General features: G+C 45.1%; 1 protein-coding gene across 1 annotated transcript; it reads left to right on the top strand.

Moving 5' to 3' along the window:
• Window positions 1–75: 75 nt before the first annotated feature.
• Window positions 76–18,133, top strand: LOC133526106 (ATP-dependent DNA/RNA helicase DHX36-like). The gene is given in 13 exon segments (XM_061862577.1): window positions 76–424; window positions 1,505–2,197; window positions 3,250–3,288; window positions 3,290–3,420; window positions 4,912–5,074; window positions 12,153–12,441; window positions 13,028–13,490; window positions 14,308–14,538; window positions 14,922–15,100; window positions 15,420–15,744; window positions 16,232–16,488; window positions 17,516–17,696; window positions 17,970–18,133. Coding segments are annotated over 13 exon segments (3,222 nt in total). The 5' UTR covers window positions 76–268; the 3' UTR covers window positions 18,085–18,133.
• Window positions 18,134–18,195: the final 62 nt, after the last annotated feature.

Here is an 18,195-nt window from a genome sequence, read left to right on the forward strand (position 1 = left end):
TATATATGCTACTTTTGTATTTCGTGCTTGAGCTGATGGCCTAGTTGCCAATGCTCGTAATAAATTAAAAAAAAAAGCAATCACTATTGTGAATTTGTGATTGTGACATTGACATTTCATATTTTCATTTTCCACTTGCGGGAAATCGATATGAAATAAAATTGATTCTATTGTATATACATTAAGTATATAAATACATACAAATGAAAACGTAAAGTTGAACGGCATTCTAAGTTTCTATATTTAGTATAATCGAGTTTAATTAAAAATGTCTAACAATTGGCAAAGAGGGCGAAAAAACAAATCTTGGGGAAACTTTAAAAAAGCGAGTACACATCCACCACATTTAAAAGGCAAAGCAATTGGATTATTCTACAGAGATCAGGCGGCGAAAAGGAATGATGAAAAGAAGGAACGTAGAGAAGTAAGTTGTTTATTATTATTATTACATGAAATAAACTTATAATCTAATACAGTTTCCTGCAAAACTGTTTGCACAGTTTGACTGCAGGCGTGAGTCTCTGTTATAAGTACTTACATACATAATCAACGTAATTTATTCAGCATTGATACAACCAACCGGTCTTTATAATTATACTGTAATGATTTCCGACCACTTCTCCTTACAAACGTAGACTCCATTTTCCTACGTGGATAAATATTACTACCCAATTTATACTGTGAAATGTGCCTACTTTGCACCTCACTGGGTAATTACTCCAACAGTTTTTATACATTATAACTTTATCACAACCTCATTTAAATGTTACATGATAATAATGATGGTTGATGTATAATCAACATATTAAAAAAAATATATATATAATTTCAAGGGTGCATTTGTGTGCTTAAATTAAGTAACTTTCTCCTAGACAGCAGTATTCTAATTAACTCGGTTTCAGAGATAATCAATAATTTATTTTTCTCGGATAAGGCCCCTACAATCGTGTACTTTGCCTTAGGCCCTGTTCGCATATTGATTCCTATTTAGTATGAGTTTATACATTTACTACTAAATGTAAATACTATCTCGAACAATTGTCACAGTTTTCAATTGTTTGGTTGAGTTAATTGTAATGTCCATGTTACAACAATGCTATAGCATAAAAATAATCAAATATTGCATATATGCAATAATTTATTATTTTTTATAAAGTTTAAGAAAAATAAAATGTTTGAAAATTAACTATGCCATTTAGTTTCCTTAAACATACTTACTCATACCCCGAATATAACAGAATTCAATAAAAACATGGTATGTGGTGTGGAAAAAAAAAAATTCGACTTCCAATTATGCATCAAAGTATTCACATTTAACAGTATATGTTTTACAAAAATTTAAGACTGCACCACCTAAAGATGTTGATTTAGAATCTTGAAATTTCACTTGAAAACCTCTTGAAAACCTCTGAAATTTTAGATCATTGATTGACAATACAGGAATTAACCAAATTTTAAAATTGATTTTTGTTCCACCCTAATAATCACATCTCTTTTATTGTAGATCCATATGGTCCTGAATATACCATCGGCTGTCATGTATAGAGTATCCTCAGATATACAAGCTATAGAGCAATTGGCTCTAAAACAAAATATAACTTTAAGAAAATCTGAAATGTATATAAAAGAAGAACCAATGTCAGACAGCAGTTTTGAGTCTGAAATAATAGCAATAAATTCTGATGATATTGTTAAATCTGAAAATGATAGTCAGGACTTTCCCATCTCAGAAGCTGGGCCTTCTTCATCAAAAGAAAGTCCTTCAGAAGGTATTTTTAAAGCTCCCAAAATACCTGGTGTAAAACATCCTCCAGCAGAATGTTCAGATTTTATCCCAGTGAAAACTGAATCAACTGAAGATTATGAAAGTTCCTTGGAAAGAACACTACACTTGAGAGATCAATCACATTATAAATATGGATATCAGGACATAATAACAGGCACATTTGATGAAAAGTTAGATGAAAACCTTGCTAAAGGTATCAATATTTGTGCTAAGACACAAGAAAATAAAGACTTAAGTGTTGCTATGCATGAAGAATATAAGGACATGGTTACACGAAACCAGTTCAAATCTATGATGGGTTTTCGTGAGAAACTGCCAACATTTAAGAAGTCAGTAGAACTTCTAAATCTTGTCAATAATAACCAGGTGGTTGTCATAAGTGGTGAAACTGGTTGTGGCAAATCTACACAGGTATTACTTGGCTATTTTAATAATTTATTTGTCTCCTACAGACCTTGCATTGTAACCTAACAAAGGCATATTTTAACACTTTCAGTGGCGAGCTCCCCATTTCCAATACAAAATGAACACACCTAGCTTGTTCTTGGCAGTGAATGTGTTAATCAGACAGAATGAAATGAACAATCCCATTCTCTTCCAATCCCTTTTTCTCTGGGTGTCTAGAGGCACAATAAATGGCATCCCATTCCATGGGATCTGTATTTAGAATCTACATATTTCAACCACATCAAAATTACCTTTGATAAGTTTTAATGTATGGGTTGCTAGAGATTTGAGTTCGGTGTGGGGTTTTAGGGTTTAGCATGCTATTTTTATTTTTGTATTTTGTTGTCTAAATGTTCTAGTCTAGTTAACATGGTCATAGACATTTTATTTAATTAGGTAACAGTTCACATGTACAGGTACAGGTAGGTACAGGTTAGGTAATAGTTCTGCTTATAAAGAGACCACACAACTAGATTCATTTAAATACATTGACATATATCTAAGGACGGGCCTTACGGGCAATGGGGCCAGTACATCAGTGTCACGCACACGAATTGGAGCCAATCGTGCAGTCTAACCCCACAATGAGATTGGTTGATGAGTTCGCATCACGCGCGCCATTGGTCGCAACTAGTTGCGTAACACTGCGCGATTGACTCGAATTCGTGAGTGACACCACTGAACTAGCACCATTCTTAGTGCCCTTAAGGCCCGTCCTAACATATATGTCAATGTTTAAATACAAAACCATTGAAGAATTGAGCTTGCAGCACATTATCTAGCAAAGCTGCTTATTTCATGTCATGTTTCTATCTTGTTCTATTCATCTTTAATAAGTATAATAGAATAGAAATAGAATTAATGTTCAGTTTTATTTGATATAGCTAGTCAGGGAAGTACTTGTATTTCCTTAAGCCAGTGTTGTCCCTAAGAAAAGAGGCAGAATTTTATGCCTTCCAAAAAATTCTAGTGTCGAAATAGTTTGCCAGACTGTATAACCATTCTCCCTTGTTCAGGTGCCACAGATAATCTTAGACGATGCCATACGCAAAAAACCAAGGTGCCTACATTCACATACTAGTGACACAGCCTAGAAGAATAGCTGCTTCCTCGTTAGCCAGCAGAGTTGCCCAGGAGCGAGCTGAAAGTCTGGGCAATTCTGTTGGGTATGCCGTGCGATTAGAAAAGTAAGATTAATTTTTATTCTTTCACTATCCTAAACAGTTTTTTTAGTTAAAGCCCTTTACGACAATTACCCGAAGATGGTCGCCCAATGCAAACAGTACTGGTTGCCTTGCATTGCAACACATTTTTCTACTTTTTATAAATATAAGTATCCACCTTTTATTATTATTATTACGGATATGTTCATCTTTCTCTCTATGATCTCTATCGCAAATAGGGACTTAATTAATGTTTTAGAATTTTAGTCATGTATTTCTCTCTTTTTTTTATCTTTATGCCCATATTAACTTCCCATACAGCTACCTAAATGTTGCCAATTATTATCGTCATAAAGATTGATAGAGCCATGGTATTTTGTAGTCTGGATAGCTACATATTTACGTAAAAATAAATGGCGGCAAATTATAAAAATGAATAAATTTTTATTCACAATATAATATAAACTACCAATACTATCATCTAATAAAATTTAAATAGAGTAAACAAAAACATACAACAAAGTTATTGATAATAGGTATTCCCAGGTCTCACTTCACCTCAATGTCGTCGGAAACCTTATACTGGGTGAGATTCTATTTTACTTAGTTGGGTCATAAGTTCTGTCAAAAAGGTTTTGACTGATAAAAAAGCTATAGGTTAAGATCCCTTATTATTCATATATATGGATTGAAAGCTCATTTAATGCTGAATTACTTACATTATAACTAAACTTAATTTCTTGTCTCAGTTTTGCATAATTCTATGTAATATTCAGAAAAATGTTATAAAAAAACATGCAACAACTACGCGACCTGTTCGAGGTGATTTTGATCCCTAGTTATTTATTTTTCTTGTTTACATGGACGAATCTTACATAAATTTAAAACTGGATCTTTTATCTTTCTTAAAATATATAATTCATGTGTATTGGTATTGCCAACCTGTAACTGTACGTGTTTTACCAAACGTACTCGTAGGATGGCAGTCAAAAATTTGCGTATCACTGAAAAATACCCTAAGTTTGAAGGGTATTAGCTGAAGTACAGACTTGTCGGAAAACTAATTGCAGGTGATAAAATAGCGTTCTAATAAAGTAGGTTACCTATTTTATTAAAGTGACACAGATTTTTACTCCCTTTGGTAAAGTATAATTTTTCACAATCCAGCCGCGTATTTGCGTCTAACGTCAATCCCAAAGTAAACGAGTAGTAATTTAAGACGCGATCTAAATTTTAAACTAATTATATTACGTTTCGATCAGTATAAAACAAGCTTTCAATTCATGGCAAACTTTTTTTTTATTAAAAGCTTTGCTTTACATTTTATCAATCAAAACCTTTGTGACAGAACTTACGACCCAACTAAGTAAAATAGAATCTCACCCAGTATAAGGTTTCCGACGACATTGAGGTGAAGTGAGACCTGGGAATACCTAAAATACCTATATCTATAAACTAGTCTTAATATAATCTACACCTATAGACTATAATTTGGGACCCGCTTTTCTTTTTCAGAACAGAAGCCAGACCACGTGGAAGCATCATGTACGTTACTACTGGTATCCTCCTGGCGGACTTGGAAGTGAATCAGGGCTTGACTAACTACAGCCATATCATACTGGACGAGGCTCATGAGAGGGATTGCCATATGGATTTCTCTATGTGCATGTTAAAACTGGTAATTATTTGGTATACAACTACATGTTTACTGAAACGAAATATTCTTACCTAAAAAATGCCCTTCGATATGCCTATTAGCTGGTAAGAAGCAGTCTTATGTTCAGCCAGGCGTCGGATCTTGCGCTATCTAGTCAAACCCCTTTTTTTTTTTTTTTTTTTTTTTTTTTTTTTTTTTTTTTTTTTTTTTTTTTTTTTTTTTTTTTTTTTTTTGTTGACGCAGGGGTGAATGCCTTTACGCATCATCGCCCCCCGGGCGAGGGAAGCCCATTGGGGGGGCGGTATGTGGGACTCGCTCCTTCCGTAACCCCCTCTGCTATTCAGAGGGAGAGGAGGAGAATACCCACTAACCTCCCCTGCGGCGTTTCCGTCCATGCCGTTAAGGGGGGTGCTGGGGGCTCGCAAGCACGTCACCTCAGCACCCCCCCGGCGGTCCCGACCCGGATGAACCGGGACTTCACACCAGTTTGGGGAGAGTCAGCAAACGCATAACTGACTCTCCCCCCTCCCATGTAGGGCCGTGTTGCGGGTCCCTCCCCCGCTGCCCTACTGGGGTATAGCGCGGTTCGCAATGGCGAACCGCCTAGCCCTCCTGCCCACTCGCTTTCGCCTGATCGGGAGCGCGTCCGGATCCTCCTCGCGCTCCCGCTCCTCGACCTCCTTTTGCGAGACAACCGCGTCACAAAAGGAGGTCACCGCCTCCCAGGATCTCTCGCTGCCCAGCATGGCCGCCACGACACTGTGCAGCGAGAGATCATTGGTCCCGATGGCTACCACCAGCGCACTCCGCTCCACCGCCCAGCGATTGCACACCTGCAGGGTGTGCTGGGCGGTGTCGTCCGTCTCGTCACATTGATGGCAGGATTGGGTAGGCTCGCGACCGATCCAGTGCAGGTAGTGACCGAAGCACCCGTGTCCGGTCAGTACCTGCACCAGTCTAAACCCAACCCTGCCGTGCGTCCGGTCAAGCCATCGGTCTAGCGACGGGAGAACTGCCCCTATAGTGTAGGTTCCATAGGGGGAGTTCTCCAGGTCCTCCTTCCATTTTTCACGGAGTCTCCTCTGCGCCATTCTGCGTGCCTCCCTCACTTCTTCAGGAGCAGGGAAGTCGCCCGTCTCCCTGCTCCTGATTCTCCGTCTGTGCGCATCAGCGAGCACCTCAGCATCCAGTTCCCAAGGGGAGGTGCCCGCCAATACGCACGCTGCCGCCCAACTCACCGTCACATAGGCCCTGCAGACGCGTACAGCTATTACCCGTTGGGGCCTCCGAAGCAGGGCTTTATTCTCCCCATTGAGTTTGTCGGCCCAGATCGGGGCCCCATAGAGGGCCATGGATCGGGCTACTCCAGCGTACAGACGTCTGCAGGCATGGGACGGTCCTCCCACGTTGGGCAGCAGCCGACCCATCTCCGACGCCGCCGTCACTATTCGGGGAGCAATTTGGCGGAAGTGCTCACCGAAGTTCCAACATCTGTCCAGCGTGAGGCCGAGGTACTTTATATGGGGCCTCACCTGGACATCCTCGCCGGCTATTCTGAGGGAGGATCCGGCGGGCACCCTCCAACCTCTCCTCGCAAAGACTATTGCATCAGTCTTTGCGAGGGAGACCCTCAGTCCTAGGAGGCGGATCCTATAAATCATGAGGTCCGCCGCCACTTCCGCCCTCCGCATTGCCTCCCCCAGGTCCTTACCCCGAATGGCCACCATCGTGTCATCGGCGTAACACATGAGGGCCATCCGGGGGAGCAGCTCTGCTCGGATGGCCCAGTCGAAGCCGATGTTCCACAACAGGGGTCCAAGCACCGACCCCTGGGGAACACCGCAGGCCATCCGCCTTTCCAGTCGCCCATCAGGCGTGTTGCAGACCACCACCCTATCTGACAGGTAGTGGTCTACAACTCGCCCCAGGTATGGGGGCACCTCGTGGTACCTCAGGGCCTCCCGTATTACCGAGTACGGGAGGGTACCGAACGCGTTGGCGATGTCCAGAGACACCGCAATGGTACCCTCCCCTCTCTTCAAAGCATTCTCACGGAAGGCCCGAAGTGCCCCCAATGCGTCCATCGTGGACCTACCGCTTCGGAACCCATATTGGCGTCCAGTGAGATTGGGGCCCGTCTCCTGTAAGTGCCGGTTAATTCTTGACGCCAATATGCGTTCCAGCATTTTGCCCGCTTCGTCCAACAGGACTATTGGCCTCCATCCGGATGGGGAGTCCGCCGGCCTGTTCTCCTTCCGGAGGAGGCACACAATGCCCTCTTTCCAGCACCTTGGAAACTGTCCATCTTTAAGGCACCGATTAAAGATGGATTGGAGACAGTCTCCAAGGTGCTCCATCACGATGGGTAGGACCCTCCCATGGACTCCGTCTGGGCCAGGGGCTTTCCTGCAGGCCCTAACCCTGTGGGCGACACGGGCCATTTCGCCCTCAGTCACGAGGGGCACCTCCTCAGGATCCAGCGGCTCCTCCTCCCCGGGGACCACCATTGCAGGAGGGGCGAAGTCTGGGGCTGGAGGGAACAAACCTTCTAAAATACCCCGGAGGGTCCCCATGTCCATGGCATCCATGGGGGCGGCCTGACGGAGCTTCTTCCTTACAAGTTTATAAGGCCGTCCCCATGGGTCCTCATCTAACGAGGCCAAAAAGGCCCCGTGCGCCGCATCCTTTGCCTTGGCGATGGCAAGGTTGAGGGCCTTCTTGGCCTCATTCAGCGCCCGGTGGTACGCTTCCAGCTCCTCCTGGGAGTGCCGCCTCCTCCGACAGCGCGTGAATTGCCGCCTCGCGGCATTACTGGCAGTCCGGAGAGCGGCCACTTCCGGACACCACCAATACGTCGCCTTTTTCCTCCGAGGAGGCCCCGCTCTCCTCATTGAGGCGTCGCATGCCCGTGTGAGGGAAGCGCGGAAGCCAAGGGCCATACTGTCTGCATTGGCTTCCTCTGGCATTTGACGCCCCCATCTGGCCTCCACCATGGCCGCCTCTCTGGCCGCCTCCCGATCCAGGGTGGCCAGGCTCCACCTCGGAGTTCTCCTCGTGTCCCTCGGTTGCCTGGGCTGTTGACCTTGCTGGGCCCTGGAGACCCTCATTCTGATGTACAGATGATCAGAGAGGGTCTCGGTGTCCTCCAGGACACGCCAATCCGCAATGCTCGCTGCCGCCACTGGGGAGGCCAGAGTGATATCAATAATAGACCCCCCCCCCAGGCGCACGCAGGTGTTGGCTGTGCCCTGGTTCGCCACTTCAAGCCCCAGCCCGACCAACCACTCGAGGAGCTCTGTTCCCCTGGGGTCGGTCCTAGGGGAGCCCCATGCAGCGCACTTGGCGTTGAGATCCCCCAGGACCATTATGGGGGAGGGAGCCGCACCAGCCACCGCCCGTCCCAGCCTCTCCAGGTAGGCCTCAAACTCGTGTAGTGGCCTATTTGGGGAGAAGTACACGCCAATCAATACAATGTCCCCCAATCTGGCCACCACATAGCCAGGGCCCGTGGAGACTCTGGAGAGGGGCAGACCGCCCATGGCCGGCGCCACAATGGCTACCGTGGCTTTCGTGCCTACCCCGTCACCCACCCAGTTAGCCTGCTGCGGGACATAGTATGGCTCCGATACAGCCGCCGCAGCAACCTCCCACTCCGCCATGTGCTGGATCATAAGATCTTGTGCACGCGCGGAGTGGTTGAGGTTGCACTGGAGCAATTCCAGGTTTTGTCTGGGAGGCATTAACTTTCCATGCGCTGCTGATCCGTCCGGTTTTCAGGTTCATTCCTGGGCGCGGCCGCTGCTGAATTTGCAGGACCAGCAGCGTAGGCCTCCTTTCCTCTGATTGGTGGGGGGGTGCAGGCTAGCCCTCCCATCACGTGTCCCGCCTTTAAACCGGCATGGTGGCATACCGCGCACCAGGGGGCCGACGCGGAGCAGTCCCTGCTCATGTGGCCTGGTTTGCTGCATCTGTAGCACCAGCTGCCCCTATCCACCAGGGACGGGCACAGAGGCCGCGTATGTCCCGTCCCCATGCAGCGGTAACAGCGCAAAGGCAGCTGTTCCAACGCCTCCACCCGGGCCGCAGACCACCCGACGACTATGCGTCCTGCTGTGACCACTACCTTGGCCGCTGTCAGTGGGCACCGCAGGATGACCGAGCCGGTCCCGTTGGCCGCCATCCGTATTGCCCCCACCGACACCTGGTCTTCTAGGCATCTGCCTCTGGCGGCAACCTCCCTTTTTAGAATCTCCGGAGTGACGGATTCGTCGAATCCGGAGATTTTGATTTCGGCCTTCTTGACCGGCCGGTAAACCTCAGCTACATCGCCCACAAGACTCCGGAGCCGGTCCACCAGGTTGTCCGCCGCCTGACTGCTCTGCGCCCCTGGGACCTCTATGATGCGCGCCCCTGTGGCCGTTCTGCGCACATTCAGGTGGTCCACGCCAAGCTCCGCCAACTTAAGTGTGGTGGCCCTCTCCATAACCGACCTGTAGTCGGTTTGGGCGTCCGGCTTGAGGGCCACAACAACCGCCGCCATAGTTGGGGCCACTAATTTTGGGGCTGTCACCTTCCTCTGGGTTTGCTGTGGTTGGGGCTGGGGAGGGGCCTTAGCCCTAGCTTTGCCCTTTTTGACCACAGTGGACCAACCTTCTTGTTGGGGAGTAGGCGGCGCAGGTGGCGGCACACTCGGGCGGGCCTGTCTTCCCGGTACCCTGGGAGCAGGGATCGCCGGCTGGGGTTTTTTGCCCCTTGGTTTTGGGACCGGCCTGGTTTGGATCTGTCCAGCCTGTGTCTGCCGTAGTGGGGGCGCTTCAGCCACTCGGGGCGCTCCTGCTGTTTGACTGGACGCAATTGGGGAGGCCAATTGAGATGCCCCTCCAGCCTTCCTTTGTGTCCTTGGGACACTGGGTACCTCCGCTTGGTGCCCCGTCACATCCAGGTCCATTTCCTGGTCCGGGAGCGTCCTTCTCCTATCAGCCGCCAGTGGTGGTCGGCGGATGGGCTCCGGCGGCAGTCGTCCCTCCACACTCTCGAGGCGGGCATTCACCATGTTCCCCAGGGATTGGAACATTTCCCTCTGGAAGCTCCCCAGGCGGACCTCCATGAGTTTGCCCAATTCCTCGAGAAGGGTTTGCGTCTCCGTCTCCGTCCCTGCCCTGATTGGCTCCGCCTGCCTGCGCTCGGAGAAGGCCTTGCGCAGAGCCTTCGTCTCCAGGCGGAGGTGCTCCAACTCACTCCTCATCCTTTCGTTGTCCGCTTTAAGCGAGCGGACAACTTCGGACTCACCGAGCGAGTCTGCCAGACTCATCAACTCCCTACAGGCAGAGTTGATTCTCCCCCGTATGTCGCCTTTTAAATTTTTACTTTTGGCCGCATCACTTAATATCTCCCGCGCACAGGCCTTGATGCGGCCGCCAGGAGTTTCATACCCCTCCGAGTTCTCCCCCATTTGTACTGGGCTCCGCGAACGCCTACCAGTGCTCCGTCTCGGTTTCGGACTGTATGGGACTTCCGTCTCGGATACCGTCTCATAGTCCTCCAGTTGCGCCTTGGCGGCGCTGAGTCCCACGTAGTGCCCTTTGCCACGGCCACGGCGGGAAGTACTCAGTTTGCGCACTGGCGTCTCACCCTCGCTGTCCTGGTGGTCTCTACCCCTTTTCTCCCGTCTCTCCCTGATATTCCCCCCTGTTTCGTCCCGGTTCGAGCTCCTGGCTCCGTCCGTCACCACACTGCCCCACTCGTCAGTAGACGTCTCAGAGAGACGTCTTACCCTACTTCTTCCCCCCGACCAGAATCTTCCCAAAGTAGGGGTGGGGGAGACATCCCCCCCCCCAATATACCCCCTTCCAGAGTCCTCGCCGTCCTCGACTTCCTGGCTAACCTCCAGGCTCGCCTCACTTTGGGACACCGAGTTGGTCCCCATTCCTCCAGATCGTCCGCAACCCCCCCTTTTTCTTGCTTCCCCCCCTTCTCCTCTCTTATCCCCACCCGGATCCGGCGTTTCCCCCACCAAAACCATGGAGGAAGCGACCGCAAACACCAATTCCGCAAAAACGGTCAAGTGTGATCTGTACCACACTCGACAAACTTACGGAATTTGGGTTCAAAAATTATTTTGTCCCCCTTCCGGTTGTCCGAAAATTTCGGGACGTGGGTAGAATACGGAGTTTGACCTCCCCTATCCAAATCCCCAAACGCCCGGACACCAGCTAGCCACGTTCCGACGCTATCCCTTTTCAAAAGTTTACCAACTTATGAAAAGTAGTTGGAAGCGCCGCAAAAACAGGAATAGCAATCTTGTTTTTGATTTATAACTTCTGACCCTGATGTCAGAAAATTATAAATCGCCCGTCACAAGGTAGGTCTTGCCCTTGCCTGGTTATGCCCGTCACTTCAAAAGAAGAAAACAGAAAGAAAAAGAAGATAGAAATTTTTTCCAAAAAATAAAACAAGATTCGAAACTTCAAAACAAAGAATTGTTTTCCCTATAACTCTGGAACCAGGAGTCCCAGCGTTACCGAGAAAACGGAAGAAGAAAGAGAAAAAGAAATGAAAAATTACCAGACTAAAACAAAGAACAGAAAAAGAAAGAAAAAGAAGATAGAATTTTTTTAACAAAAACCAAAAACCGCACAAAAATCGCTCCAAACGAAAAACACCAAAAGTCCAAAAATAATGCCAAGTCGTCAAGTTAGATGCGTTTCGATAACCGGGATGAATAGCCAAAAATTGTTAACGTCTACTCTCCAAAAATCACCGAAATCGCACTAGAACACCTCACGAAAAAACCTCAGACATCTAGTCAAACCCCTGTTTAAAGGGTAGATATACCTAGATACTTAATAGTAATATTTGTAAACCTTTCTAAAAGGCTGTCTCAAAATATTTGGCTGTTTCTTACATTTGGCTGGTCAGATGCTGATATTCTCTATGGGAGAGTCTTTTTTTTTTTGTGCGATTTCGGGATTGGCTCCATAATAAAAGTTGCTCAGTATGACCTATATCCTATATATTAAAATCGCATACAATCGCAAAAAAAAAAACTTAAACGAGGCATTAGATAATTAATTGCATTTTATACAAAACTATCTCCCAGGTGCTCAAAAAACGCCACGACCTAAAGCTCATTCTAATGAGCGCAACCATCGACAGCGACCGACTATCCGCCTACTTCGACAACTGCCCGACCATGCACATCGAGGGTCTCGCGTACCCAGTACAACCACTGTACTTGGAGGATGTTCTGGCCCTTACGCGGTACCAGTTACCCGCAGATAATAAGAGGAACTCTGGACCCGCTAAGCGGGGTCGAGGTGGACAATGGAAGCAAATGAAAACGGAGAAGAATCAGATGGAGAGAGATGTGCAGTATAGAGCTGAAATTAGTATGTATATTTTGATATTGTAAATGTTACAGGATATCGGACGTCCCAGATATCGCTGGGGCGATGCTGTTGAAGCGGACTTGCGCGATCTCCAGGCCGATAACTGGCGGGAGATGGCACAGGATCGAGACAACTGGCGTGTACTCGTGTCGGAGGCCAAGACTCATTTTGGGTCGCTGCGCCATGAAGTAGTAGTAGTAAATGTTACAGGTGCATAAGAATTGGTCTCTATTGGGTTAATATTCACGTATACATTTATTGTAGGTACCTCAAATCACACAGCAATGCTGCCACTTACAGTTAACGCATGCGTGCAAGGGAAGCGTAATGTAGTTTCTGCCATATTGTGGTCTAAAATGGAATCATAAACTTGACATGCACATAAAATGGGTACACCTGTGCTGCCCCCTAATAAAGTTCACGCTCACTAATCTCGCTATACATCATTATGTCCGATTTTATTTTGGATATGATTTACTGGTCTACAAAAATATTTTGATCAGCAAGTCCTAACCTAACCTAACCCTAGCTAAGTTTTTTTCCGACCTTTTTTTCTGACAACTTAGTTACTTCCTTTTTATTTTAGGTCCGTGGCTGGAGAGTATAAAGAGCAAAATAGATAGAAATGTGTATGTCTCACTCCAGGACTCAAGAATCGAAGATCTAAACATCGATTTGATAATAGCTCTTCTAAGCCACATATCCAAAGGTCCGCCTGGCGCTGTACTAGTATTTTTACCCGGCATCGGTGATATATCCAAGCTTGTAAAATTGATGAATGATAGTGGAATGTTCCCTAGTTCAATGTTCGAGATATATCCCTTACACTCGAAGCTGCCCACACTAGACCAACATAAGATATTCCAGAGACCACCACAGAATATAAGGAAGATTATAATTGCAACGAATATAGCGGAGACATCTATAACTATAGATGATATTGTGTATGTTGTGGACTGCGGCAGAATAAAAATGACGGGCTTAAATGTGGAAACAAATGTCTCGACGCTTAAGACGGACTTTGAATCCAAAGCTAACTTGATGCAAAGGTAAGATAACAGTAAAGTACAATCTTGCTAGACCTTATGTAGTTGAAATAAAGTATAAGAATGGTTACTTAACTATTTCGACAATAGTCATAGTCATCGTTTTTTATTTGCTAGAATTATGGTACATCATAGATGGTGGACAAAATTGGGTAGTTCAACATATTTCACCACTATATTAGCATGCAAAAAGTATACACACATCTAGAAATTAATTATATACACATAGCACATGAAAATGTCAACTTAAAACATATTTACGACGACCGGACGGCCGGTCTGGCCTAGTAGGTAGTGACCCTGTCTATGAAGCCGATGGTCTCGGGCTCAAATCCTGGTAAGGGCATTTATTCGTGTGATGAGCACGGATATTTGTTCCCGAGTCATGGGTGTTATATACATCGTTGTCTAAGTACCCACGACACAAGCCTTATTGAGCTTACTGTGGGACTTTAGTCAATTTGTGTAATAATGTCCTATAATATTTGAATTTTTTATTATGTATATATAAATAATTCATACTAAAAGTTGATAACATGATCTGTTGCAATCTTAATGATTTACCTGTTGCATTCTAAAGCGACCGGAAACCTAACACGTTTGCGAAGGTACTAGTTTTTAATTTGACTGTCATGTAGCTTTCCAACCTAGAGTAAAAACTTTCACATCAAAGAGTTCCTGGAAAATCTCAAATTTTACCTATTTTGTACGTAATATACGAGAAGGGTTTTGGTCCTGCTAAACCATAATTCTCCGATTTGAAAATCGCACAATAACTATTTCGAGTAGTTAAAAAAATCTGACTAAATCTTATTTTCAGACGCGGCCGCGCCGGCCGTTGCCAGCCAGGCATCGCCTACCACCTCCTAACCTCGTACCGCGCACAAGCCATCCCCGACAGACTGCTGCCAGAGTTACAGCGCAGCAACTTGCTGGAACCAGTGCTGCAGGTCAAGAAGTTACGGTTGGGAAACGCGCAGGACGCGTTCAAGCTGATGCCAGGTCCGCCGGCTGAGGTCACTGTGGATAAAGCTGTCAGGCATTTGCAACAGTAAGTTACATTTAAGACGAAAGTGGAGGACCCGCGCGAAATCACCTTTTCATGCAAACGTAGTCCTCATTTTCCTCTCTGGTTATTCACATTATTGAAAATATTTTTACTTAATTTGATCTATATTAACCATACCTATGCAAGCACATTTGACTTTTTTAGATTGTGTGTAAAATATATTTTCTTAAGACATCACACCGCTGGCGTGACGTGCGTGGTCACGCGCGCGTAACTCGCAGGTGCAAAGGATATATCTCCCATATACATTTTGAATTTCGCGCCTTTTTCTACTGGCAAAGTTGGCTTGATGTGGAGTCAAATGCGCTAAAAATGACTTAAGCGATAGAACATGGTAATATGCTAATACTTATCCTTACGTTCAGGCTAGGCGCCCTAGATGGCAACGAACGCCTGACCCCGCTAGGCTGGCACCTGGCCCGGCTGCCCGTGCACCCGGCGGCCGGCAAGCTGCTGCTGTTCGGCGCGCTGTTCGGCTGCGTGGAGCGCGCCGCCGCCGTCGCCGCCGTGTGGGGCTTCAAGGACCCCTTCACCCTCGTCATCGGTGAGGACCAACCTGCAACCTGCACGCACTAGAGTAACTATAGGAGCCTGACTGGAGCTCAGAAATATCCCACATGTATTGTGCCGCGATCGACTCAACTATACAGCGCGCACTTTTACAATGCTAAATATTTTCATGCCGCGCACAAGGTTTGACATATAGGTAAAATGTTATTTTAGTCAATCAAAACTTTTATTGACGAACCACAACATTTTTTTATAGCGGGAAATTGTGTATTGGGCAATATAATTCAATGTGTTCCAATTTATATGGATAGCCCCACTACATTGGTATTTTTTTTTATTTTTCATTGTTTCAGGCAAGCAGCAAGAAGTCGACGACGCAAAGCGCAGCCTAGCGCTAGGCGAGCCTAGCGACCACATCGCTATATCCGAGGCTATAATACAGTGGGAACGCCTAGACCGTAGAGGAAAAAGCGAGTTCGCTTACGACTATTTCCTATCCTACAACACACTACAATTGTTATCGGAGATGAAACAGCAGCTTTGTGAGAACCTGAGGCAAATGGGGTTCTTGGCTGCGAGCAATTTTCGCGGCGCGTGGGAGAATCGTAATAAGGATAATTTGTGCGTTTTCAAGGCTATTATGGCTGCGGCGCTTTATCCGAATATTGGTATGGTTAGGTAAGGTTATTGATATTTTGTTTTTAGCTGGGTAAATAATAATCTGGTGTATTTATTTATTTATCGTATCGTATCGTGTATAGACTAGTAGGACTAACTCTTGTTTGTAGACTGCAACAATAATTTTCTTGGTTGTAGATACGTTTCGTACGAACTAATTGATAGATTTTCACTGGGTTCCATTTCCAGCTAAGTGCAAGGGAGGATTAATAATAAAATGTATCAAATCTTATTTTAAATTCGCTTTTGGAGAAGGAACGCCTCTGTGGGAGAAAACCTGTATAAGGTTGCGAAAAAATTTAAACGTCTAAAGGTTAACCAACTATAGCTTGGACCTTGCACCCAGCAGTGAGACGTATACACATAATGATATAATGCGTCGTCATTGTCATGAGATACACAACTTTGATTCAGAAAATAAAGACAACTAATATTACACGTTACATGTAAGATTCGTTAGACCCCAATAAATTGTGCTTTATTCCAGATGGACAAACTCTCGAAACCCCTGCAAACAACAAAAAATCAGAGTCTCAACGCCGGAAGACGGGAAAATCCAAATACACCCGAGCAGTGTCATGAGTTCCAATTTCAAAGCTAATGTAGGTCCTCTTTGCGATAAGCCCGGCGCCAACTGGCTGGTCTACTGGCTGAAGCAGAAATCATCGGCTTTGTTCCTGTTTGATGTCACGCTAGTGTACACTCTGCCTTTGTTATTCTTCGGGGAGCTGGTTGTCACCAAAGGTTAGTTTAAATATCTCTCTCTCTTACTAACTGCTCGTGATGTTGCTTTCGAATGACCCAATGAGATTGCTTACGTAACACAATACACCCAAGTAGCGTCATGAGTAGAGACGCAACGGATAGTGGTTTGGCCGGATACCGACATGCGACAAGCCGGGTGACAACTGGTTGGTGTACTGGCTCAAACAGAAATCATCGAATCATCATAATCCGGTAATTTATAATTGCGTAATTTACATTTCTATGTAATAGTTTTCTTAGTAACGTAGGAGACTTTAGGCCTATTTTTAGTTCATTTACTTTAGATATATTTGTAAAAGGCTGTTTGTTATCTAAATAAATTTAAAAAAAAACATGTCACGCTAGTGTACACTCTGCCTTTATTATTCTTCGGGGAGCTGGTTGTCACCAAAGATTAGTGTAATGTCTTAGACAAAGAAATACTAAGGCGCGCGAAGTAGTGCAAAATATTTTCGCATATTTGACAATAAAGTTGATGGCGCAGCTGACAATGAGTTACCACGATAAGCCAATCCTAAGCCATCTCCTTTAGCTGATTAATTTACGCCTAGAATATTTTGTAGTACTTTACGTGTCTTAGTTTTCTATTGCCTGGTGTAAATTAAATATTATGTACATTATATTCAAAGAAATTATATTGTATTTTTTTTTTGGGAGTATTCCTTCTATTCATAGCGTTCCTTGCTTTCGATAGTACTCTTTGAATATTTTGGAAATGCTAGGAAGCCTATTTTCAATTCTAAGGACAATTTACTTGGGAGTTGGCCCGTCTAAGTATTTTACAGATGGCGTTAGCATAGATTTTCCGGTCTGTCCTAAGAAAAGTGTCAAGTTCATGTTTTTTTTGGGCACTTTATGGTCTGGACACTTTAAGACAAATCTCATAGAACCAAACTAGAGACAGGTAAAACCTATGATGGCGCCATCTATGCAAACCTTTCACAGTTTTCAACCCCATTGGAATGCTTAAGTAGAAGACAAATTTTAAAGGCTCTTTAACTTTCAGTTGAAGACTCTCCCAACGAGTGCTACATGTCAGTGGCCACTGTGAAGGTCCGCTGCCCGAAGGAGACAGCTGATGTACTCTTCAAGCTTCGGTCCTTGCTAGACCAGGTCCTCGCCTCCATGGTGACGGAGTCTAGTGAGAGGTCGACGAGGCACAGTCAATTTGACGAATTAGTTTTTAAGTAAGCAATCGCACTTTTTTAAAATATCTAATAGTAAACCTATCTCGCAGGTATTAAAGGTAGGTTTACTATTACCTGTATGGTACAGTCGCCGTCAGATATATCGGAGGGGCCAAAGTAATCAAAAATATCTATGGCTAAATATTTTTATAAATGGAAGAAACCAAATATAACATTGGGACATAAGTATACTTATTATGTCTTGAAGTTGTGAATTGTGGACCATACTTGTGTGGCTCAATTTTTCGCATTTAAGAAACGTTTTATTTTCAGGGCTGTGATAGATGTGATGACTGCGGAAGACGAGAGATCGGAATACATGGACTATGAGTCGGATTCTGGATCTGATAGCAGTTACCATAATAGACGTTACAACCATTACTATTAGATTTATATTCGCATGAATATTCATGCACAAATAAATGTGTTTTATGACATTTCTTTTTTATTTGTATCCATCATAAATTCTATTTTTCAACTAGCAACCCCAAGTGTATAA

This window comes from Cydia pomonella, chromosome 16 (assembly GCF_033807575.1).
Source record: "Cydia pomonella isolate Wapato2018A chromosome 16, ilCydPomo1, whole genome shotgun sequence".
Lineage (NCBI taxonomy): Eukaryota > Metazoa > Arthropoda > Insecta > Lepidoptera > Tortricidae > Cydia > Cydia pomonella.